We start from the raw sequence: 25,156 nt of genomic DNA on the forward strand, positions 1-25,156 counted from the left end.
CTAACACACTGCGCCACCGTGCTGCCCTACCCACAACCCAAAGATGTGCAGGCTAGGCGGATTGGCCACGCTAAATTGCCCCTTAATTGAAGAAAATGAATTGGATACTCTAAATTTAATTTTTCTAAAACTTTACAGCACAGAAAGAGGCCCTTGGGCCCATTGTGTCTGCGCGGCCATCAAGCACCCATCTATTAGAATCACAATTTCCAGCACTTGGCCCGCAGCTTTGTATGCTATGGCATTTCAAGTGTTCATCCGGATTTCCAGTGATTTGTTTCATGGTCATTCAAAAGTGAACCTGACGAAAAAAAGCAGTTGACCTAGTTACTCCAATGCGCAAGCAGGGCAGGCATTACTGTTCGGTCTATTAATGAGCTGATTAATAAGCCAGTTTTTTTCGGTCAAATTGATTTTTACTTAAGAAAAGTCTAAAATGAGCAGTGAAACAGTGCAAGGATAAGAGCTAAAATTAAATTTTTGAGTGGTTAAAAGAAAATAAAAGTTAAAGATAAACTCCGCAATGAAAAGAATAAATGCAAAATAGTGATAAAGAAAATAGAAATAAAAAGATTAAGACCATAAGACACAAAGGCAGAAGTAGGCCTTTCAGCCCATTGAGTATGCTCTGCCATTCACTGAGATCATGCTTGATCATGTAGACTTCGGGTGGCAGCCCTGGAGTGAGTGGTCGCACATAGGGTGGTTCCTGCCTGGAGGTGTTGGTTTTGGGAAACTTTGGTATAAAAGTTGTACAGAGTGTGGAGGGGGTGGAAGGGGATCAGTTCTCCCCCCGATGGGCATGTCTACGTGGTATCAAACTCGACAGAAGACAGTGCGAGCACTGGCTGAAGAGTTGGAGGAGACTCATGGTGCAGCATCAATTGGAAAAATAGTGGAGGGGGGGGGGTCGTCGTTGATTGGAAAGCTGCCAATGGAGCAGTTGATGAGTTTCATTAAGGACGGATTTCAGCAGTAGCGTAAATAAATGCAGAGTGACTGGTTGAAGGCGATTGAGGCGGCATTGGCACCTTTCCGCAGGACTCTGGAAAGGGTGGAGAAGCACCTGGCATGCAGGGAGCGATGGTCCAAGAGGGGGAGAAGGTGGTGCCTGACCAGTGACTGGATTGTGTCGCTGGAAGCAGAGATGACGTTTCTTGGGGATATGTGCAAGACACTGCGAGCACAGGTGGAGGACCAGGAGAACAGATCCAGGCGGCACAAAATCTTCGGATTGTGGGCCTACCAGAGGGAGTGGAGGAAACAAGTGCAATGGGCTACGTCGCGATAATGCTAACGAAGTTGGTGGATGAGAAGGTGATGGTCAAGGCCGCAGATAGATCGGGCCTATAGGTCCCTGAGGCAGAGGCCAAGAGTGGGGAAGCCGCCACGGGCAGTTATTGCGCGCATGCACAAGGAAAAGATTCTCAGGTGGGCCATGGCGGAGAGGATTGCGACTGGGAAGGAAGCAGAATCCATCAGAATTCTGAGCTGGTCAAGATGGGTGGGGTTCAACATGGCCATGCTGTACCGCCATTCGGTTTGGCGTGCTGTTTCCGGCCAAACTTTGGATCACTTTTGAGGGCTGGGAATAATACTTTGGGAGGTCGGCGGAGGCGAATTACTTGATTAAAGAACATAAGCTGGGGGTTGGGGGAGAGCTGAAAGAATAATGTGGGTGTGAGGTTCTGTCTGTGTTAACTTTTGTAACATGTTTTTGTTTGCTGATTGTAAAAGGCTGTTATGGGGGTGGTTGCACTCCCTGCACTCTGTTTGTTATGCTCTGCACAGTGCATGAGGGGTTGTAGTGAGTGGGGTGGCGCGGCTCAAGAACATTCTATTTGGGGGCCATTTTGGGGTGATGTTTCTTGCATTGGGTTGGGTGCGAGGTGCTGGGGGAGGGGCCGGGGAGGATGATTGGCGAGAAGCAGCAGGAAGTGAGGAGAGAGAGGGGATGGGTGGGTAGCGAGGGTCGATGGGTTAATGGAGTCGCCACAGTAGCGAGAAATGCTAGTGAATGAAAGTGAAGTGGGAAGGGTGACACACAGCCGATAGGTAGGATGAGTTTGGGCATGGTTGGGTGGGCCCGATATAGAGAAGGGATATAGAATCCCCACAGGGTAGGAGGAGACCCTTCGGCCCATCGAGGCTACACCAACCCTCTGAACGAGAGCCTACCAAGGCCCACTCCCCCATCCTATCCCTGTAACCCAATAACCCCACTTAACCTTTTGGATACTACAGGCAATTTAGCATGGCCAATTTACCTAACCTGCACATCTTTGGACTGAGGGGGAAACCGGAGAACCCGGAGGAAACCCACGCAAACACGGGGATAACATACAAACTCCATGCAGACAGTCACCCGAGGCTGGAATTGAACCCGGGTCCCTGGCGGTGTGAGGCAACAGTGCTAACCACTGTGCCACACAACTTGGGAGGAGCCTAAGGGCGATGACAGCTGACTCCAGGGGGGGGGGGGGGGGGGGGTGCGCTGTTTCTCACTCTGAACCTCTCTCTGCCAGCCTTCGCTGGGAATGCTGGCTTTTCTGAGGGTTCTCCCACCCCCAGCCAGAGAATATTACTGTCCACTATCCCTTGGGAGTTCTTGGGTCCCTTTCGCGCCGTTCTCCAAGGATAGTGCTAACTCCATAACCCTTTTGAAGTCTAGGGTAAGTTGTGCTAACAATTTTTTTTTTTTGCATCACATTATCGATCTTACACACTAGCCGGCCGTGTGGCACTTCGATCAGGGATGGGCAGTAACGTTGGAGGATTATGGACGGCACTGGGTCACCATGGCTCTTTACTAGATACACAAGCTCGAACATTTTAGTGTCTGTGGCTCCAGGGCAAGTTAAAACTTCTAATAATGCTGAACATCAGTCTCCCAATGCTGTCAAAAGGGTTACTTTATGTCTGTCATCCTCTTCATTGCCGTTGGGTGGAAGATGTTGCGCATGCATTTGACACACTGGTGCCAGTCTTCCACATCTGCAACATAAAGCTTGAGCTTCCCAAACAAGGGCATTTCCGGGTTTTTCCTTTCTGCTTTGTTTCTTACCAGATTTGTGGTTGCTCAGAATCCCATGCTTGATTCTCATCACCAATGTAATATATTCCAGGTGGCGCAGAGTGAGGTGTCAAACTGGTTTATTTTTAAATTGAAAATAAAACCGCAGCACACAAACAAACATCGCAGCCTAGGACTATCGGAAACTGCCGGTCCAGGTCTGGGAGATACATTTAAAGGTTCCGCTAACTAGCCCCAGCTCAGTGGGCCTTTGCCTGCGCACCATGGGTACTTGAATTCTACGAGGCTCATGGGAGGCCCTGTGGCCCTCGTGAGGGTTAATACACGTAGCTGCATTTGATAACGGAAAGATCACATGGGAGGGGGAAGAAATTTATCCTACTTAAAAGAGCACGTTGCTTATTACCTTCCTTTCTACATGATCCAGATCCACCAACATGTGGTGCAGATTGTCTTCTGCAGCCAGGAGCTGTGGTCTAACAGAAGAGATCTGACTCTGTTTGGCTTCTTCAATTGTGCTCCGAAGGTTGTCTAATTCTTCTCTGAAATCGAACAAACAAAAATCAAGGACATATGACAAAACACAAACTGGTATGTCACATTTTGGCTAGCCTGTCATCAGCTACTCAGTAACATCTAGTTAGTAAGGGCTGCATTTAAGTTCACATTTATAAGGAAAGGTTAGTCTTCGTGCTCATTCTATTGTAAAATTTCTTTTGACGACACAATGCTTTGGACTCATTTTAGCAATATGGTATTGATTACCTAATTTAAACAGTTGCATGATCAACATACCCATCTTACATTCATTCTTTATATGCAGCATTTTTGATTCCTGGGATACGACAAATATTACTTTGAACCCATGATTGAGAGGTGCACAACTTGGTCAACTCCTTCACCAGGATACTCCTGGGTTTATACTTAGTGACTGCCCACAGAAATTTAATGGCCTAGAAAAATATCTTTTCCGTACCCTAATTGTACTAGTTTGTTAAAACTGCTCTTTTCTGTGGACAGTGAATTAGCAATGCTGGGAGTGAGTTTAACATAGAAAATTGGAACAGGAGGCCATTCAGCCCATTGAGCCTGCTCTGCCATTCGTTATGATCATAGCTGCTCTTCCAAGTCAGTAACCTGTTCTCGCTTTCCCCCATATCCTTTGTCCCTTTAGCCCCAAGAGCTATATGTAACCCATTCTTGAAACCGTACAATGTTTTGGCTTCAACTGCTTTCTGTGATAGATAATTGTACAGACACCACTCCCTAGGTATCAACTAAAAGATTAAAGGCACAACATTCCACAGATTTGGTCAAACAGATTTTTTACTATATAAAAGTCAGCAAAGGAAATAGTCAGCACTATCCATCTTACGGTATTTTGGGTGGGGGGGGGGTGACTTATCTACCACAGTCTACTGCATTGGTCAATATACACATGAGGATTCTTACAGTTCCACGTGCTTTCAGATTGTTGTTTTTTTTAAAGTCAGAAACCTTGTAAAAAACAAAAGGGGCCTGAGCCATTTGCCCACCATGCAAGCTTGATGCTGAAATGAGGCGCATCAGACATCCTGCGGGATAATGGCTACCCTGATCAGATCATTGCTCACTGTATATCACATAAACTCATGAACAGGCTTAAGACTGTCACTTTCATCCCTGAAAAGTGCTCAGTCTACTTCAGATTAGCCTGGAAGGGCAAGATAACTCAGAGATTTGTGCAGCGGGTGAAGCTAGTTATTTCACACTGCTACAATGCAGTAGCAACACAAGTGATATTCACCACTAACAGGATGTTGCCTTCAAGCCAAGAATATGTTCTGCCCATCACATAAATGAGGAATATGGGATATGAATTTCAGTGCCGGTGATGCTAGGTATGTAGGCTGTACGTCCCAAAGACTGGTGGATTGTATTAAACAGCATGTCTCAGCTGTTCACAATGGGCAAGGTACAGGCCATACCCAACCAGCTGTGCTTGCAAAACTCAAAACGCAGTATCAAACATTAGCTGCGACTCAGTGACTGGATAACATTTGCTAAATAATCCTCAGTGTGCTAAGAATTACACTTGACAATCAATTTAAGGTTGTCAGTTGGGCTTGCACATGCAAATGTATGTATTTGCAGCATACATTCCAGCAAATGTGTGTGCTGGAAGGTACATATATTAATACACAGGGCCATGTTCTTTGCAGACAAAAACAACATGTGCACACATTGCGATAAAAACAAAATACTGCGGATGCTGGAAAGTTGAACTTAAAACAGAAAATTCTGGAAAAACACAGCAGACCTGGCAGCAACTGTGGAGAGAGAAACAGAGTTAACGTTTCGAGTCTGCATGACATCTTCAGAGCTCATAATAAAAGGCAACTATCATTCTAATACAGAATGAAATGGAGCTTTAAAAATAAACAAAATAGAAAACTCAAACATACTTGGCTTTCATCATTGCTTCATTGGCTCGGTTTACAATCTTACTGCGAATGCTCAGAGCATTTTCCAAAGCTCGCCATTGTTCTGACTTTCGATCAGTAGTATTCTGATAAGAACATATTAAATCACTAAAAAAGAAATACTCTGCATAATATACAGCAAATCTGAAAGGTGACCAAGATCAATTTAGCAACTAAACATTTTGTTCCTTGATCCAAGTCATTTATATAAATTATAAATAGTTGAGGACCCAGCTCTGATTCCTGTGGCATTCCATTAGTCACATCTTGCAAATTAAAAAATGTCCCATTTGTGCCTACTCTGATTCCTGTTGGTGAGCCAATCCTCTATCCATGCCAATGCGTTCATAGAATCCCTACAATGCAGAAAGAGGCCATTCAGCCCATCGAGTCTGCACCGATGACTGGAAAGAGCACCTTACCTAGGCTCACGCCTTCACCCCACCCTGTAATCCAGTAACCCCACCTAATCTTTTGGACACTAGGGGGCAATTTTGCATGGCCAATCCACATAACCATCTCATCTTTAGACTGTGAGGAAACCGGAGCACCTGGAGGAAACCTGCGCAGACATGGGGAGAAAGTGCAAACTCCACATAGTCACCCGAGTCGGAATTGAACCCAGGTCCCTGCTGCTGTGAGGCAGCAGTGCAAACCAGTGTCACCGTGCCGCCTAAACCATGAGCTCTTATTTTTCGTTGTAACCTTTGACGTGGCACCTTATAAAGCCTTCTGGAAATCTCAAAAATTCCTTACAATAGCATCACACATTAAAAATTCAAATTTTTCTTCAATGGTTTACCTCAGAATCATCCATTGCTTCCTTTAACCTCTGGGCATGCGAGGCAATGGCTTCTATTGCTGAATCCTGAGCTTCAATTGCCTTGAGTGTTACTTGGGTGCTTCTACCAAGGGCATCCTCCAAGGTTGATGTTATTTCTGTACAGGAGTAATGCACTTTTAAAAATACAATATCACAATAACATTTTCGTATAAGCTGTTTAAAAATTACTAGTTTGCCTGAGGACACCACCTACAATCATTTGTAATAAGGTATTCAAATATGGATCTGGGGGAATCATGGATTTGAGCTGGGGAGGATGGATGTGAGGTTTCGGGGATGGGAAACGAGAGAAGTGAAGGAGATGAAGGATTTGGTTTTGGAGGTATGGTTTGCAAGCTTGGAGGATTTGAGGAGGATGTTTGGGTTTCTGCATGAGGAGGGTTTTTAGGTATATGCAGTTGTGGGACTTTAAAAAAAAAAAATTCCAATTCAGGGACAATTTAGCATGGCCAATCCACCTACCCTGCACACCTTTGGGTTGTGGGGGTGAGACCCACATAGACACGGGAAGAATGCACAAATCTACACGGACAGTGACCCGGGGCCGGGATTGAAACCGGGTCCTCGCCGCCAAGAGGTAGCAGGTGCAGGAGTTTGTTAGAAAGGTTTTTCCAACCTTTCCGATAGCACCTGCCTCCTTGTTGTTGGAGGAGGTGCTGTTGGTAATGGGGTTGGAGGGTGGGGTCGTCTTGGCAATTTATAGGAGGATTTTGGTGGAGGATAAGGTGTCTATGGAGGGGGGTTACGCGAAGTGGGAGGAGGAGTTGGGGGTGGCACTGGAGGAGGGACTGTGTTGTGAGGTGCTGCGGAGGGTAAATGACTCACCTTTGTGCGCGAGGCTTGGAATTGATACAGTTGAAGGTGGTGCACAGGGTGCATTTGACAAAATCAAGGATAAGCTGGCTGTTGAGGGAGTAGAGGACACTTGCGAACGGTGTGGGAGGGGTGAGGCTAATCATGTTCTGGTCCTGCCTGAAGTTGGAGACATTTTGGGGGTCATTTTTCAGCACCATGTTGGCAATCGTGCATGTGGATTTGGAGCCAGGTCCCCTGGGGGCCATATTCGGGATGTCGGACCTGCCAGAGTTGCAGACGGGAGCGGGGGCAAATGTTTCAGCCGTCGCCTCATTGATCGCTCGCAGGCGGATTCTGTTGAGTGGAGGTCAGCTTAGAATCATAGAATCATAGAAGTTTACAGCATGGAAACAGGCCCTTCGGCCCAACCAGTCCATGCCGCCCAGTTTTTACCATTAAGCTAGTCCCAAGTTGCTTCTTGGCGTGGGTGGAGGATCTAATGGGGTTTTTACATCCTCAGGTGAAAGGGGAAGACAGGTTTCTGCAGATTTTATTGCATGTGGGGGTTTTAATGTTTTTATCCTGTTTTGTAAAATGTTAAAATGCTTAACATTTGAATAAAAATACTTTCCAAAAAAAAATAGGGTATTCAGTGAAGCAGAATGGGTTCATTGGTTTCTCTAATGAAGTTTAATGTCTTTGGAACTCTCTGCCTCATAAGGCGGTGGGGGTCATAGAACATACAGTGCAGAAGGAGGCCATTTGACCCATCAAGTCTGCACCAACCTACATAAGCCCCCATTTCCACCCTATCCCCATAACCCAATAACCCCTCCTAACCTTTTTTGTCACTAAGGGCAATTTATCATGTCCAATCCACCTAACCCGCACGTCTTTGGACTGTGGGAGGAAACCGGAGCACCCGGAGGAAACCTACGCAGACACGGGGAGAACGTGCAGACTCCGCACAGACTTTAAAAAAAAAATTCCAATTCAGGGACAATTTAGCATGGCCAATCCACCTACCCTGCACATCTTTGGGTTGTGGGCCAGCAGGGAATCGAACCTGGGACTCTGGCGCTGTGAAGCCACAGTGCTATCCACTTGTGCTACTGTGCTGCCCATGAATTGAATGGGTCATTGAATATTTTTAAGGCAGCGGCAGATAGATTCTTGTTAGGCAAGGAAATTAAAGATTATCGGGGCTAGATTGGAATGTAGAACTTGAAACATAAACAGATCAGCCATGGCCTTAACAAGTGGCAGAGCAGGTTGGCGGGGCGAATAGCCAACTTTTTCTCCTATTTTGTAAGCAAGTGTAAACCTTGGGATAGAGAACCGGCAGAGTTTTGACTATGGAGCATCACGGTTAAGTCTCAGCTTGTCCTTGACCAACACTCACACATGCATTTTCTACCAGGTGTTGCTGGAAAGCAGTCACAATCAAACCCACAGCAACATTAGTAATAGCATAATCAGCATAGACCAAGGATTAAACATGGGAAATTCACATTTAATACTCCTCCACTGCGAGTAGTTGGTGTATGTGCTGAAGTGAAACATCAAGGGAGGCGGGTTGTATTAAACTTGGCTCTTAGCTTCATATAAAAAACAAGCCCTTGGAGACACAGGAATCTAATAAGTTTACCACTCAGGCAGAACAAAAATAAAAGAGAAAATAAATATCAACAGGGTAGTTGGTGAAATGAATTTTAAGTGCATTAACTTTTTTTCCAATTAAGGGGCAATTTAGCATTGTCAATCCACCTGGCCTATACATCTTTGGGTTGTGGGGGCGAAACCCATGCAAACACGGGGAGAATGTGCAAACTCCACACGGACAGTGACCCAGAGCCGGAATCGAACCTGGGACCTCGGTGCCATGAGGCAGCATTACTAACCACTGTGCCACCGTGCTGCCCTCATTTAAGTGCATTAACATCTAACTTGTCTGTCCTCACAGATGGACATAAACGAACACATGGCACTTTTTTTGAAAGATAGCAGGAGAATTCTTCTATTGTCCCGACTAATGTTTATTACTGAATCAAGATAACTAAAAATGATTATCTGGTTCAATATTACCTTGCTGTTTGGGAGACCTTGCTGGGCACAAATCAGTTGCTGGTATTTCTTAGATTACAGGAGTAGCTTCACTTGACAACTATTTCATTGGCTGTAAAGTATTTTGGGCTGTCCTGAGGTCATGAAAGGCATGATATTCATGCAATTCTTTCTTTCTTATCCAAGGGAGATAATGGCAAACTGCAAGAGGTTGTAGAACCCTAATCCAATACGAGAGGCCACCTTCAGGGGAAGGTGAGAAAGAATCAAGAAAAAAGCCACCAATGAAAGAACAGGGGCGAAATTCTCCCCCAACGGCGCGATGTCTGCCGACTGGCGCCAAAGACGGCGCCAATCAGACGGGCATCGCGCCGGCCCAAAGGTGCGGAATGCTCCGCATCTTTGGCGGCCTAGCCCCAACATTGAGGGGCTAGGCCGACGCCGGAGGGATTTCCGCCCCGCCAGCTGGCGGAAATGGCGTTTGTTTCCCCGCCAGCTGGCGCGGAAATGCGGCGCATGCGCGGGAGCGTCAGCGGCCGCTGACAGTTTCCCGGCGCATGCGCGGGAGCGTCAGCTGAAAGTTTCCCGCGCATGCGCAGTGGGGAGAGTCTCTTCCGCCTCCGCCATGGTGGAGGCCGTAGCGGAGGCGGAAGGGAAAGAGTGCCCCCACGGCACAGGCCCGCCCGCGGATCGGTGGGCCCCAATCGCGGGGTCAGATCGCCCCGCCCCCCCCCCCAGGACCCCGGAGCCCGCCCATGCCGCCTGGTCCCGCCGGTAAATACCAGGTTTGATTTACGCCGGCGGGACAGGCAATTTCTGGGCGGGACTTCGGCCCATCCGGGCCGGAGAATTGAACGGGGGGTCCCGCCAACCGGTGCGGCTCGATTCCTGCTCCCGCCCAATCTCCGGTACCGGAGACTTCGGCGGGGGCGGGATTCACGGCGGCCAACGGCCATTCTCCGACCCGGCGGGGGGTCGGAGAATGACGCCCCAGAGGTGGTAAACTACCACTATTGCAGGTGGGGAATGATACAGGTAGCTCACGTTAGTCGTAAACTTTATCTGTTTAGCAGTAAAGCAATTCAAAACTATATTTACCAACAATTGTGACGTTTTCCTCTCTATCTTGCTGAGCTAGGTGCTTTTCAACCTCCTGGGGCGGACGTTCTTCTATTGCGATGTGTCGGCCCTGTAAGGCTTTATTTTCGCAACTACAGCTTTCACCTTTTAAGAGCACAAGGACGTCATTTTTATGACCAGAATGTCACTTTGTATCATAAGTGTGTCCTTTCTTTAAACAAAATGTTCCTTCAAACATTTTCTCTCTCCAGAAACATATCTAGTTGTCTATTGACCATCTTTGTTGTACAATTCAATAGTGTCTATGGTAACTTTGTCAACCATATTTTCCATCAGTAACATCTTGAAAAAAAACCTCCAGCATGGCTGTTTTTGCCTTGCACTTTAACAAATTATGCTTTACCAAAGTGGTCTCCAACTTAAAATGCTTACAACTAACGGAGATATCTTCCCTACAAATGGCAGTAAATTGCCAGTTGAAAGACTCCAGGTATACCTATTGATCTTTTGTAAAAATTAATTGAACCAAACTGGTCATTTTCCAATTTTGTAGTTCCTCATTTAGTGAAGTTTTATAGATGTCAGTTAGGATTTCTCATCTTCTAGAAGAGGTGTTGATGCCAGCTATCCCTCAGGTATTTTGTTTATTCTAAAAGCATCTATTTAATTTATTAAAAGCGTATCATAATCATTAATCTCATAACATCCAGCTAGTCCCTTGATTTTTTTTATAAATCGGATTTCTTTATTTAAGGAACTACAAATCAGAAAAGATATGTGAAGTATTAACCCTCATTTTTTTACCCTCTGAAATCCAGGTCCTAATACAATTCTCACTGCTTAAAATAGGCACATTGGGGTTAATATGATTTTCCCATTATGAGTGGTGAACGATAGAGTCAATCTCCACTGCTGTGATCCTTGTGGGCTTTGCTGAGCACTAAAACACAAACCGGGGATGGATGTAGCTTTCATCCAGTTCCTGCACTGAAGTGCCATCAGAAATTGAGAGTCTGCCAGCAAAGAACAAATTGTGGGAAGGACACATGGCAATACTGAAGTTTCCTGGAATCCTTGTCGGGAATTGAACATCCCACATTATTAAATACTAAACAGAGAATTAACAAAATAGCCAACGCACTTGGCTATGGTACAAACAGTGCCTTTCTAATGAAGTCTTATAACATTGGAAAATGGTTAGTGTTTTTTGTTCAATATTCATGATCGTCTATGATAAGCATAGTATGGACTGTGTCATACCTTTTAAATGCAGCAATATTATCATTAGTTCACACAAACATGTGTACGACAAATTACATGTATTATAGCACCATTAACATAGAAAATCATCCAAAAGGAGCTTTACAAGAGTGTAATCAAACAAAATTTGACACTGAGCTATGTAAAGGGATTAGGACAGTTGACAAAAAGCTTGGTCAAAGAGGTAGGTTTAAAGGAGGAAAGGGGTAAGGACACAAAGAGATTTAGGGAGAACTTAGGACCTGGTGATGGACGTAGCATCATCAGGCAGCTAAAGGCAGTGGTCAATGGTAGGACAATGAACATCAGGAACACACAAGGTATATGTTCATTTTGCACACACAAGCAAGCAGAGTTTAAAATTGAATAAGGGCAATTATGAGGGCATGAAAGTGGAGCTAAAGTAAACTGGCAAATATAGTCCAATAGAGGTTCAGTAGCAAACATTTAAAGGGATATTTCAGAATCTGCACTGTGGGGATTCTATACCTCTTCTAATACAGAATAGGAAGGGCCCAATTTCTGTGGTTAACCAAAAAAGTTGAAGACAGTATTAAATTTGAAGAAAAAGCATAGATTTGCTCAAAGACAAGTGGCAGGTCAGAAGATTGGACAGATTATAAAAAACACCCAAGACTAACAAAAAGATTGATAAGGAGGGACGAGAGAAAGCCAACTAGTAATATGAACACGGATAGTATGCATTTCTATAGGTAATTAAATAAGAAAAGAGTTAACAAAGTGAGCATTGGTCCTCTAGGCGTGTCTGTGGAATTGGTAATGGAAAGTAGGGCTTTGGCAGGTGAATTAAACAGGTATTTTGCATCTGTCTTCATTATAGAGGACACAAGTAGCATCCCAGAAATAGCTGTAAATTAGGAAACGTAATGGAGGGAAAAACTCAAAAAAATTAAAATCACGTGGGAAGTGATATTGAGCAAATTGTTGCATCTGCGAGTTGACAAATTCCCTGGTCCGGACTGGTTTCACTCTAGGGGCTTGCAAGAAGTGGTTAACAAGATAGTTGATGCATTGGTTTTAATTTTCCAAAATTCCCATAGATTCAGGGAGGTTCCAGTAGATTGGATGATAGCAAATGTACCTCCTTTATTCAAAAAGGGAAAGCAGGAAGCTACAGGCAAGTTAGCTTAACATCTGTCATGGGGAAAATGTTAGTAGCCATTATTAAAGATGTTATAGCAAGGCACTTGGAAAGATTCAAGGCAATCAGGCCGAGTTAACATGGTTTTGGTTGAACCAATTTATTGGAGTTCTTTGAAGGAGTCATATGTGCTGTGGATAAAAGGTTTGGATGTACTGTATTTAAGAGTTCCAGAAGGCATCTGATAAGGTTTCATATCAAAGATTATTGCGTAAAATAAAAGCTCACGGTGTCGGGGGTAACATATTGGCACAGACGGGAGATTGGCTAGCTAACAGAAACAGAGTTGGCATAACTGGATCTTTTTCTGGTTGGAAGGAAATGAGTGGCATGTTCTTGGGTGAAGAGACTGAAGTTGTGGTTGTTAAATTTGCTGATGACACAAAGAGAGGTAGGAAAAGTAAATTGTGAAGGGGATGTAAGGAGGCTATAAAGGGACAAAAATAGGTTAAGTGAGTGGGCAAAACAGAAACTGTCCATTTTGGCAGGAAGAATACCTCCGTGGTGGGGGCTAGGGTCATAGGGTTTCATTCCTGATCAGGGTGCCCTTTAAAGATGGCACCCCTATCTCGGTGAAGCTGGGTGCCAGCTCTATCAGGGCCCTTCCTGCCAGAGTGGCGGTGTAAACCCCACCCACTCTTTTTTTCCACTAAAGAGGGTCAAGATCAGGAGAGAAAACAGCTCTGTGCAACTGGAGAGTTACATGCCAGTTTTCAGTCTGAGCCTGACACTTGGGAGAAACAAATTATAAGATTCCGCCCCACATCTTGAGTGGTGTGTACAGTATTGGTTTCCATAGTTAAGGAAATACGTAAATGCATTAGAAGCAGTACAGAGAAAGTTTACTAGACCAAAATTAGGATTATGGTCATGCATGGTCTTAAGAGGAAAGGTTGGGGAGGCTAGGTTTATATCCACTAGAGTTTAGAAGATTAAGAGATGACTTGGTCGACAACTTAAGACCTTGAGGGGTATTGACAGGGTGGATGTGGATATTTTCTCTTGGCGTAGAATCTAGAACTAGAGATCATGGTTCATTTAAGTTGGAGATGAGGAGAAATATTTATCTCAGAGGGTTACGCGTCACTGGGACTCTCTTCCTCAGAAGGCAGTGGAAGTGACAATATTGAATTCTTTACCCATCAGTCTGGCCTCAATAAAACTAGAGATGGATTTGTAGGTATAGGATTATTTATTTTTAACCAACTTGCAAGGCTGACTCGCTTCACAATCAGCCTCAGAACACACAAGCTGTCTTCTGAAACCGAGGAACCGAGTGAGGTCGGAGACAAAGAGATCGCTGTAAATACATTCAAATGGCATCAAGTTTCACATACAAGATTCCCATTGGTCATCCTATACCCCTCCTGACCTGGCCATACATCCTGATTGGCTCACTTCGCACTCCTTAACCCTGGGCCTCTTGTTACCCAGCATCCTTTCCCCATCCTTGCCATGCTTTCTGAATTCCTTTGTCCTTTGTGAACTCACTACTATTAGACTGGCCCACATCTACATTACTGTAACTAATATTTGAACTAACTATTTTATATCACATTCGTCAGAAGCAGAGTCTTTGAATAGTTTAAGGATGAGCGAGATAGATTTTTGATTAACAAGTGGATGGGGGTAGCACAGTGGCGCAGTGGTTAGCACTGCTGTCTCACTGTGCCGAGGTCCCAGGTTCTATCCCGGCTCTGGGTCACTGTCCGTGTGGAGTTTGCACATTCTCCCCACGTTTGCATGGGTTTCGCCCCCACAACCTAAAGATGTGCAGGGTAGCTGGATTAGCCATGCTAAATTGCCCCTTTTATCAGCAATTAAAAAATAAATTGGGTATTAAAAAAAACAAGGGGGTGAAAGGTTATTGTGGGGTTGAAGTTACAACCATGTCCTTATTGAATGGTGGAGCAGACCTTTGGTGGGTTTGGGGGGCGGGGGAGGAAAGAGTGGCCTACTCCAGCTCTAAATTTGTATGTTCAGTACTTTTGTGGATTACATTAAGTAAGACGATTACACTACACAATATATATTTATAACTGGTTCAATGATTGAATAAGAAATAAAATGGTGGTGGGTATGATCGAGCACAAATGTAAAACATTATTCATCCCCTTGTAGCCTCAAGTGTTTAAATTTACCCATTTCATTTCACACAAGCGAGATCATCACGACTATAGCTGGCACATTAGTAACTTTTCTCACCATTTAGAACTAGCTGAATGCTGACATGACAAATGTATTGCCTTTCTCTGAAGTACTACAACCAGTAGCCCTTAGATATCAAGATCCAGGTGATAGATCATCAGCAGCTTTCTGTGACTGGTGTTTATTCTTTAATAGTTTCTCCATCAGCAATTATAAAGAAAAACCTAACAGCCAAGAGCATCAAAAGAGGCTTTAGAAAAAGTTGCCTGATGAAGTTGCTCTTTAAAAGACCAAAACATAATCTTTGATGAATTAGTATAACCTTTTCTCAATAAACATTTCTCTTTAATTAAGGGTGGCTCAGTGGTTGGCACTGCTGCCTCGCAGCACTGAGGACCCGGGTTCGTTCCCGGCCCCGGTCACTGTCTGTATGGAGTTTGCACATTCTCCATGTGTCTGCGTGGGTCTCACCCCCACAACCCAAAGATGTGCAGGTTAGGCGAATTGGCCACGCTAAATTGCCCCTTAATTGGTTAAAAAAAAAAAATTGGGTGATTTAAATGTATTTAATAAACATGTCTCTTTACTTACCACTTGAATCATGTTTTTGTTCCATTTCCAGCTCACAGGTGGTTTCTGGTCCATGTTCCTGAGGTAGGATACTGGGTTCACCTTGGACCACAGGAGCAGGGACTGTTGGAGAGTCACCAACAGCAGAAATAATTGCAGCTGCATCTTTGGAGGAATCTGTAAATAGGGTGGGTTGAAGATGGGCAAGAACATTATATCGCTTTAAAATCATGCTCTTTATAAAGCACCCAAGAGAAATACAGCCAGGTAATCAACTCACTTCTACGGTAACTGATTTCAGGTTTGGCACCAATTACTGAGTATTAGGCATCAATTATCGAGTAGTATACCTTTTAAGACTATCTTAGAACACTTCTCACATTGAACAATGATAAAAACTGAATATTTTCTCAATGCATGCCTCCAGGAGAGGTTCTGCCTTTAAAAAAAAAAACGCACTTCCGGGTGCGGCGATGACCAGCTGAGTCGCATGTTTCGGCAGCTCCCTGTGAAACGGACTTTTGGGCTCTTGATAGGAGCCCCAACGGCAATTTTAACGGCTGAAAACACCGTGCGGTAAACCAGAAGGGTGTTCCCTCTGGACACGGATGGAAAAAGGAGAGGAAAGTGGCCGGATTGCAGCGGATCCTTTGGAACAACGGCAAGGAAGGCAAGCAGAAACCAAGATGGCGTCGGAAGGTGGCAGTTTCATATGGGGCCCTGAACAACAAGAGTTTTAGAAACGCTGCGTGGAGGAGATAAAAAAGGAAATGAAGAAAGAGTTGTTGGCCCCGATATTACAGGCGATTGAAGGGCTGAAAGAGGAACAAAAGACCCAGGAGCAGGAGCTTCGGGTCGTGAAGGCGAAAGCAGCAGAGAATGAAAACGATATACAGGGCCTGGTGGTGAAGTCGGAGATACAGGAGGCACACCAGAAACGATCTGTGGAGAGGTTGGAGGCACTGGAAAATAACGCAAGGAGGAACAACTTGAGGATTCTTGGCCTTCCTGAAGGTGTGGAGGGGGCGGACGTCGGGGCATATGTGAGCACGATGCTGCACTCGTTAATGGGAGTGGAGGCCCCGACGGGTCCGTTGGAGGTGGAGGGAGCATACCGAGTTATGGTGCGAGGATCGAGAGCAGGAGAAGCTCCCAGAGCCATAGTGGTGAGATTTCTCCGTTTTAAGGATAGAGAAATGGTCCTTAGATGGGCGAAGAAAACTCGGTGTAGTAAATGGGAGAACGCGGTGATCCGCGTCTATCAAGATTGGAGTGCGGAGGTGGCGAGAAGGAGGGCGAGCTTTAATCGGGCCAAAGCGGTACTTCACAAAAAAAAGATAAAGTTTGGAATGCTGCAACCGGCAAGACTGTGGGTCACATATCAAGGGAGGCACCACTACTTTGAGACGGCGGATGAAGCGTGGACTTTTATTGTAGAAGAAAAATTGGAATGATTGGACTACGAAAATGAACGTTTGGACAAAGTGGTGGGACGAGTGGGGGGGGGGGGGGGGCGAAGAGGGATTGTATGATTAATCCTGCGGTATGGTAACTTTTCTTTCTCCCACAGGTGGTGATGGGGGAGGTGGGGAGGGAGAGGAGATGGGGCGTTGGCCATGGGAGGCGGGGCCGAGGGAGAGGCGCGCGCGGGCTTGGTTCCCGCGCTATGATAATTATGGCGGGAATAGAGAAGCAGGGAGGAGGGGGCGCCGCACGGGGCGAGCCGTGATCACGGGGGGAAGCCGAGGTCAGCCAGAGTTTGCTGACTTCTGGGAGCAACATGGGGGGAGTAATTACGCTAGTGGGGGATTAGCGGGAGGGGGGGGGGATTACTGGGTTGCTGCTGCTGGGGAAAGGGGGGGAGTGGGTACGGGAAAGGATGGGCGGGGGGGCACCGTCTGGGAGAAATACAGCTGCGTGGGAACTGGGCGAGAAGCTGGAAAAAGATGATGGCTAACCGGCAAGGGGAGGGGGGGGGGGGGGGGGGTGGGAAGCCCCCCAACTTGGCTGATCACGTGGAACGTGAGGGGGCTTAACGGGCCGATAAAGAGGGCACGAGTACTCGCACACCTTAAGAAACTTAAAGCAGATGTGGCCATGTTACAGGAAACGCACCTGAAACTGATAGATCAGGTTAGGTTGCGCAAAGGATGGGTAGGGCAGGTGTTCCATTCGGGGCTGGATGCGAAAAACAGGGGGGTGGCTATATTAGTGGGGAAGCGGGTAATGTTCGAGGCAAAGACTATAGTGGCGGATAACGGGGGCAGATACGTGATGGTGAGTGGCAAATTACAGGGAGAGATGGTGGTGTTGGTAAACGTGTATGCCCCGAATTGGGACGATGCCAATTTTATGAGGCGAATGCTAGGACGCATCCCAGACCTAGAGACCGGAAAGCTGATAATGGGGGGAGACTTTAACACGGTGTTGGAACCAAGGCTGGATAGGTCGAAGTCCAGGACTGGTAGGAGGCCGGCAGCAGCCAAGGTGCTTAAGGATTTTATGGAGCAGATGGGAGGGGTGGACCCGTGGAGATTCAGTAGACCTAGGAGTAAGGAGTTCTCGTTTTTCTCCTATGTCCATAAAGTCTATTCACGCATAGACTTTTTTGTGTTGGGTAGGGCATTGATCCCGAGGGTGAGGGGTCATGCCCCACACTGGGTAGACTTGGAGATAGGGGAGGAAACAAGAGGGCGTCCACCCTGGAGAATGGACATGGGACTAATGGCGGATGAGGGGGTGTGCTTAAGGGTGAGGGGATGCATTGAAAAGTACTTGGAACTCAATGACAATGGGGAGGTTCAGGTGGGAGTGGTCTGGGAGGCGTTGAAGGCGGTGGTTAGGGGGGGAGCTGATATCAATAAGGACACATAAAGGGAAGCAGGAGAGTAAGGAACGGGAGCGGTTGTTGCAAGAACTTTTGAGGGTGGACAGACAGTATGCGGAAGCACCGGAGGAGGGACTGTATAGGGAAAGGCAAAGGCTGCATGTGGAATTTGACTTGCTGACCACAGGCACTGCAGAGGCACAATGGAGGAAGGCGCAGGGTGTACAGTATGAATATGGAGAGAAGGCGAGCAGATTGCTGGCACACCAATTGAGGAAAAGGGGAGCAGCGAGGGAAATAGGGGGGGTGAGAGACGAAGATGGAGAGACGGAGCGGGGAGCGGAGAGAGTGAATGAAGTGTTTAAGACATTTTATAAAAAATTGTATGAAGCTCAACCCCCGGATGGGAGGGAGAGAATGATGGAGTTTTTGGATCGGCTGGAAATTCCCAAGGTGGAAGAGCAGGAAAGGATGGGATTGGGAGCACAGATCACGGTAGAAGTGGTGAAAGGAATTAGGAACATGCAGACGGGAAAGGCCCCGGGACCGGACGGATTCCCAGTTGAATTTTACAGAAAATATTTGGACTTGCTCGCCCCGCTACTGACGAGGACCTTTAACGAGGCAAAGGAAAGGGGACAACTGCCCCCGACTATGTCAGAAGCAACGATATCGCTTCTTTTAAAGAAGGAAAAGGATCCGCTACAATGTGGGTCCTACAGACCAATCTCCCTCCTCAATGTAGATGCCAAGGTCTTGGCCAAGGTAATGGCAATGAGAATAGAGGAATGTGTCCCGGGGGTGGTTCATGAGGACCAAACTGGGTTTGTGAAGGGGAGACAGCTGAACACGAACATACGGAGGTTGTTAGGGGTAATGATGATGGCCCCACCAGAGGGTGAAACGGAGATAGTAGTGGCGATGGATGCCGAGAAAGCATTTGATAGAGTGGAGTGGGATTATCTGTGGGAGGTGTTGAGGAGATTTGGGTTCGGAGAGGGGTATGTTAGATGGGTGCAGCTGTTGTATAGGGCCCCAGTGGCGAGTGTGGTCACGAATGGACGGGGATCGGCATATTTTCGGCTCCATAGAGGGACAAGGCAGGGATGTCCTCTGTCCCCATTACTGTTTGCACTGGCGATTGAGCCCCTGGCGATAGCGCTGAGAGGTTCCAAGGGATGGAGGGGAATACTTAGGGGAGGAGAAGAACACCGGGTATCTTTATATGCGGATGATCTGCTACTATATGTGGCGGATCCAGCGGAGGGGATGCCAGAAATAATGCGGATACTTGGGGAGTTTGGGGATTTTTCAGGGTATAAATTGAACATGGGGAAGAGTGAGCTGTTTGTGGTGCATCCAGGGGAGCAGAGTAGAGAAATAGAAGACCTACCGTTGAGGAAGGTAACAAGAGACTTTCGTTACCTGGGGATCCAGATAGCTAAGAATTGGGGCACATTGCACAGGCTAAATTTGACGCGGTTGGTGGAACAGATGGAGGAAGATTTCAAGAGATGGGATATGGTAGCATTGTCAATGGCAGGGAGGGTGCAGGCGGTTAAGATGGTGGTCCTCCAGAGATTCCTCTTTGTGTTTCAGTGTCTCCCGGTGGTGATCACGAAGGCTTTTTTCAAAAGGATAGAAAAGAGTATCATGGGTTTTGTTTGGGCCGGGAAGACTCCGAGAGTGAGGAAGGGATTCTTACAGCGTAGTAGGGATAGGGGGGGGCTGGCACTACCGAGCCTAAGTGAGTATTATTGGGCCGCTAATATTTCAATGGTGAGTAAGTGGATGGGAGAGGAGGAAGGAGCGGCGTGGAAGAGATTAGAGAGGGCGTCCTGTAGGGGGACCAGCCTGCAGGCTATGGTGACAGCCCCATTGCCGTTCTCACCAAGAAACTATACTCTTATTGCACCCCTCTTGCCCTACGCAGTTGCCCTACCTCCCTCCCCGTTGTCAGCCTGTCAAATTGCCCCTGCAACCTTTTCCACCTCGCCAATCCCTCCACGGTGTGCACCCTCGAATATTCCCTGTCCACCTCCACTATCTCGCTCACTAGACGGTCATGTTCCGCCCTCCTTTCCTTATTTGCACGAACCGTAAATGAGATAATTTCTCTCAGACCACTGCCTTCAGTGCTTCCCAATAATGCCCGCCGACATCTCCCCATTCTGATTGAACTCCACATAATCTCTAATCGCCAACCGCACCTTATCACAAAAACCTCTATCCGCCAACAACCCCGAGCCAAACCTCCACCCCGGCCTCTGCTCTCGTCCCGTACTGAACCGAATATCCAGCCAGTGGGGTGCATGGTCCGAGATAACTATCCCCGCATACTCTGCCACCTCCACCCCAATCAAAATCTCCCGACTCACTACAAAGTAATCAATCCTCGAATACACCTTATAGACGTGTGAAAAGAAGGAATACTCCCTTCCCCCTGGGTTCTGAAAGCGCCATGGATTCACCATACCCATCCTCTCCATAAACCCCCTCCCAGTTCCCTTGCCATTCGTACCCTACCCACCTACCTGGGTCTCGATCTAAACACCCTCGGCTCTAGGACACAGTTAAAATCTCTTCCCATGATCAACTGGTACATGGCCAAATCCGGGATTGCTGCCAGCAACCCCCTCATAAAACCCACTTCATCCCAATTTGGGGCATACACATTTACCAACACTACCGGTGCCCCTTCCAATACCCCACTCACAATCACATATCTCCCACCTGGATCCCTCACCTCCTTCGCACTCACAAATCCCATTTTTATGCTCATTAAAATCGACACACCTCGATTTCAAATCAAACCCAGAGTGAAAAACTGCCCGACTCACCCCTTCCTTAACCTAACCTGGTCCTTCGCACGGAGGTGTGTCTTCTACAAAAAGACAACCCCTGCTTTCAAGCCCATTCAGTCCCCGGACGTTCCACGTTACCAACCTTACCGGAGGCTTGCGCCTCCAATCGCCTCTACCGTCCGTCATCTTCCCCACTTAACTCCTGCCCCCTTAATTCCACTCTGTACCTAGCCCATCCCAGATGGCCCCTTTCTTCACCCTTGACCACGTCATCTCTCACCCCCTGCCGCGTCGCAGAAACCCCCCCCCCCCCCGCTTGGGGGGACTTGGGAGTATAAAAGTAGAAAAGTGAAGTTCCAATTGTATCGGTTGTTGGTGAGACCACATCTGAAGTATTGTGTTCAGTTCTGGTTTCCTTATTTGAGGAAGGATGTCATGCATTGGAGGCAATTTAGAAGAAGTTCACAGATTGATTCATGGGATCAACGGGTTGACATATGAGGAGAGATTGAATAGTTTGGGCTAAAACTCGCTGGAGTTTAGAAGAATGAGAGGGGATCTGATCGAGGTACATAAAATACTAAGAGGGATTGATAAAGTAAACATAGACCAAATGTTTCCTCTTGTAGGGCAATCTAGAACAAGGTTGGGAGGTAGTAGATTTAGAACTAAGATGAGGAGGAACTATTTCTCGCAGAGTGAGGTGAATTTGTGGAACTCACTGCCCCATAGTGCAGTGGAATTGGAGTCATTAAACGGTTTCAAGTAGATATATTTCTGATAAAAAACAGTTTTAACGGGATATAGGGATTTGTGATCAAGGAGTGGTCTGCCAGCAGGCAGAAGGACTGAATTGCTTCCTATGAATGCACCAGAGAACAGTTATCCCCAAGCTTTTGTTTAAATTCCAAAAAAGCAAGTTGGCTCTAGACTAGAGTCAGCTTGCCTTTTTAAAAGAAAGGAGACAGGACACTGTAGCAACTGCAGGAGCATAGCGCTTCTCTCAACTGTTGGCAATGTCCTAGATAGGTTACTTCTTAATCACCTTCAGTGAATTGATAATGAGGTCCTTCCAGAATCCCAGTGCGGCAACTGACATGATCTTTACTGTACACCAAGTGAAGGAAAAGTTCAGAGAAGAACATCCCTTTGTACATGGTTTTCTTTGGTCTCACAGACGTTTCTGAGATGGTGAATTGAATGGCCCTCTGGCAAGTGCGACACCGATATGGATGCTCAGCTAAGTTCACAAACATTATCAGTTCCCTACATGACAATATGCAAATGAAAGTACAGTGACTCCATCAAGGACCCATCACTGTCAAAACAGCATCAACCAGAGTGTGTCACTGCATTACTAACATTCTCAATTATTCTTGCAGCAACTTACTACTGATAGTTAAATTGCATTGATGGTAAACTCTTTGAACTCAACTGGCTGAAGACAAAAACTAGGACAATCACTTCTGTAATAGAACCAAGGTATTCTGGTGTCACACAAAGAATATAGTTCTGAAGAACTACAAATGATAGTTGATATATTCACGGAAGGATACACTAGCATGGGACTTGCCCTGAAAACTAGGACAGCCAAAGTCCTATACCAACCCACACCGAGTGTAACAAGTTCAACGCCTTCAATTGAGATTCATGATGAAGTCTTGGAAATTAGCTCTCACTTCCCATTCCTTGAAAGGTATTTATCTCAATAAGGTGACCATTGGTAAAGAAGTACACCATTGAGTCCAATGTGCTAACTCAGCCTAGAGTAAATCGCATACCCAAATCTGACAATCGCGATGTCTGACCTGACACTAAACTCAAGTCCATGAGACAGCAATTTTCCACATGCTTCTCAATGGTGCTGAGCAACTTATAAACGTCATGTCAAGATAGATCATCAACGTTATCTTAGATGGATCATGCAACTCAAGTGGTAGGGCAGAAGAACAAATGTGAGCTTCCTCGAAGATGCATACATGACAAGAATAGAGGCCATGATAATCTTACATCAGTTGAGATGAACCAACTCATGACTGCCCAAACAGGTGACATACTCAGAGCTTTGCCAGGACGTTTCACATAAGAGTCAAAAGAAATGTTGCAAAGATGATCTCAACACTTCCATGAAGGTCTGCTCTGTTAACATCAACACCTGAGAAGCAGACAACCAATTGCAACCAAAATGGCAATGCATGATGAAAAATCGTATCAGGCCCTTCCAATCAACAAGATTAGCCGGGGGGGGAATCACATGATGCAGGTGCAGGAATAGTAGTTTTTCCACATGCCCAGTCGCAACTGGTTTTATAATCCATCATTTACCCTGATTGCCCAACACAGGTTTGCCTAATCAGTGGATTAACAATTGGTGTTATGTCCCTGGACGATTTCTGGATTAGTATTGGTGAGGATATGCTGAAAAACAGGAAGAAATCTGCCGATAAAAGGGCACAGTTGGACACAATAGGGGTGGAGCCGCCTTTTCAACATGGTGGCTTGATCCTCGAGCAGTCTCTTGACGCAGCACTCTGAGGCACTCTCGGAGGTGCTGAAAATGATGACTGCTGACATGAAACCCAAGTGCTCATGACACTGAGTTGCAGAATACCAATAAAAAGCTGGATGAAATGGAGGAAAGAATCCTGAACATTGTGACGAATGCAGGATTTAAAATACATTGGAATATAAACAGGACAGCACAGTGGCATAGTGGTTAGCACTGCAGCCTCATGGTGCCGAGGACCCAGGTTTGATCCTGGCCCTGGGTCACTGTCCATGTGGAATTTGCACATTCTCCCCATGTCTGCATGGGTCTTACCCCCAGAATCCAAAGGATGGGCAGGGTAGGTGATTGGCCATTAATTGGAAAAGTAAAAGAATTGGTACTCTAAATTTCTATTAACAAATATTGGAATATAAACATTTGGCAATTTAAGGGTTAAAAGCCTGGATGTTTGACTGCAGCAGTCATGCTTATTTTAAATCTTGTTTTGCAAGGCAAGAAAGCTTTTAGGAGCCAGAAGTGAAATAGACCAGTCAAGGGTCTGGGCTAATGCAATGTTGTTTGACTAAGGGGAGTCCATGTGTTTTTTTTAATGTAAAAAATAAATAAATTTAGAGTACCCAATTTTTATTTTTTTCAAATTAAGGGCAATTTAGTGTGGCCAATCCACCTAACCTGCACATCTTTGGGTTGTGGAGGTGAAACCCACGCAGACACGGGGAGAATGTGCAAATTCCACACGGACAGTGACCCAGGGCCGGGATTCGAACCCGGGTCCTCAGCGTCGTAGGCAGTAATGCTAACCACTGGGCCACCCCAAGTCCATGTGTTTTCAGCCTGGGGAGATTATGTCATTGCTGGGTGGAGTTAAGGTATTCAGACTTTTTGAGTTGAATTCTAATCTGGTTACCTGTTAGACCATAGGACAAGTTGTTTGCCCTCACAGTAATGTAGTTTTTTTAAAAAAAGAGTCATCGGATTTAAAGCAGAGCAGACTTGCCTGAGTGCGAGGGAAAAGCTGAAACAAACCAACTGAAACAGCTTTTTGAAGACATCCAGCCAGCGTCTGCAGGGGTTCTAACAGGAGCCAAATCTGTTCTGGAAAGCAAGTATTAATCTGTGCCATTGGGGTGGATTGAGAGCTGCATGTTTTTTTTCCTTGTTGTTTAATTGGGAATAGAGATAATAATTAAGGATATGGTATTTACTGTATTGAGTAATATTATTTAAGGGGTAATTGTAAGCTATTTTAGGATGCGTTGTTATAGAGTTTAATAGTTTATTAATAATACTGTTTCAAAATACCAGAAGAGGGCCCTGGTGATCTCCTTGGATGCAGAAGAAGCCTTTGATTGGGTTTAGTGGAATTATCTGGTGTACACGCTGCAGAAATTTGGGCTGGGTGAGGACTATGTTAAATGGATTCAGGTGTTGTACCGTGGACCTGTGGAGGAAGTATTCATGAATGGCTTTAGGTCAGAGAATTTTGAGCTCCAGAGGGGAACGACGCAGGGCTACCCCCTATCACCATTGTATTTGCGCTGGCCATAGAGCCTTTGGCAAAAGCTTTTAGGCAGACTCCTAATATCTTGGCGAAAGC

General features: G+C 46.0%; 1 protein-coding gene across 3 annotated transcripts in view; it reads right to left on the reverse strand.

Annotated features, from left to right (window-relative positions):
* The window catches only part of immt (inner membrane protein, mitochondrial (mitofilin)), a 113,797-nt gene that overhangs the window by 48,423 nt on the left and 40,218 nt on the right, over window positions 1-25,156 (reverse strand). For 2 of the 3 annotated variants that reach the window (XM_072497573.1, XM_072497572.1), the window contains exons 5-9: window positions 15,441-15,596; window positions 10,298-10,423; window positions 6,299-6,435; window positions 5,479-5,582; window positions 3,441-3,576 (exon numbers count right to left, since the gene is read on the reverse strand). In XM_072497573.1, the coding sequence (XP_072353674.1) occupies window positions 3,441-3,576; window positions 5,479-5,582; window positions 6,299-6,435; window positions 10,298-10,423; window positions 15,441-15,596 (659 nt within the window). The remainder of the gene's footprint in view (window positions 1-3,440; window positions 3,577-5,478; window positions 5,583-6,298; window positions 6,436-10,297; window positions 10,424-15,440; window positions 15,597-25,156) is intronic. The other variant, XM_072497574.1, reaches the window with a different exon arrangement.

Source organism: Scyliorhinus torazame, chromosome 3 (genome assembly GCF_047496885.1).
Source record: "Scyliorhinus torazame isolate Kashiwa2021f chromosome 3, sScyTor2.1, whole genome shotgun sequence".
NCBI lineage: Eukaryota > Metazoa > Chordata > Chondrichthyes > Carcharhiniformes > Scyliorhinidae > Scyliorhinus > Scyliorhinus torazame.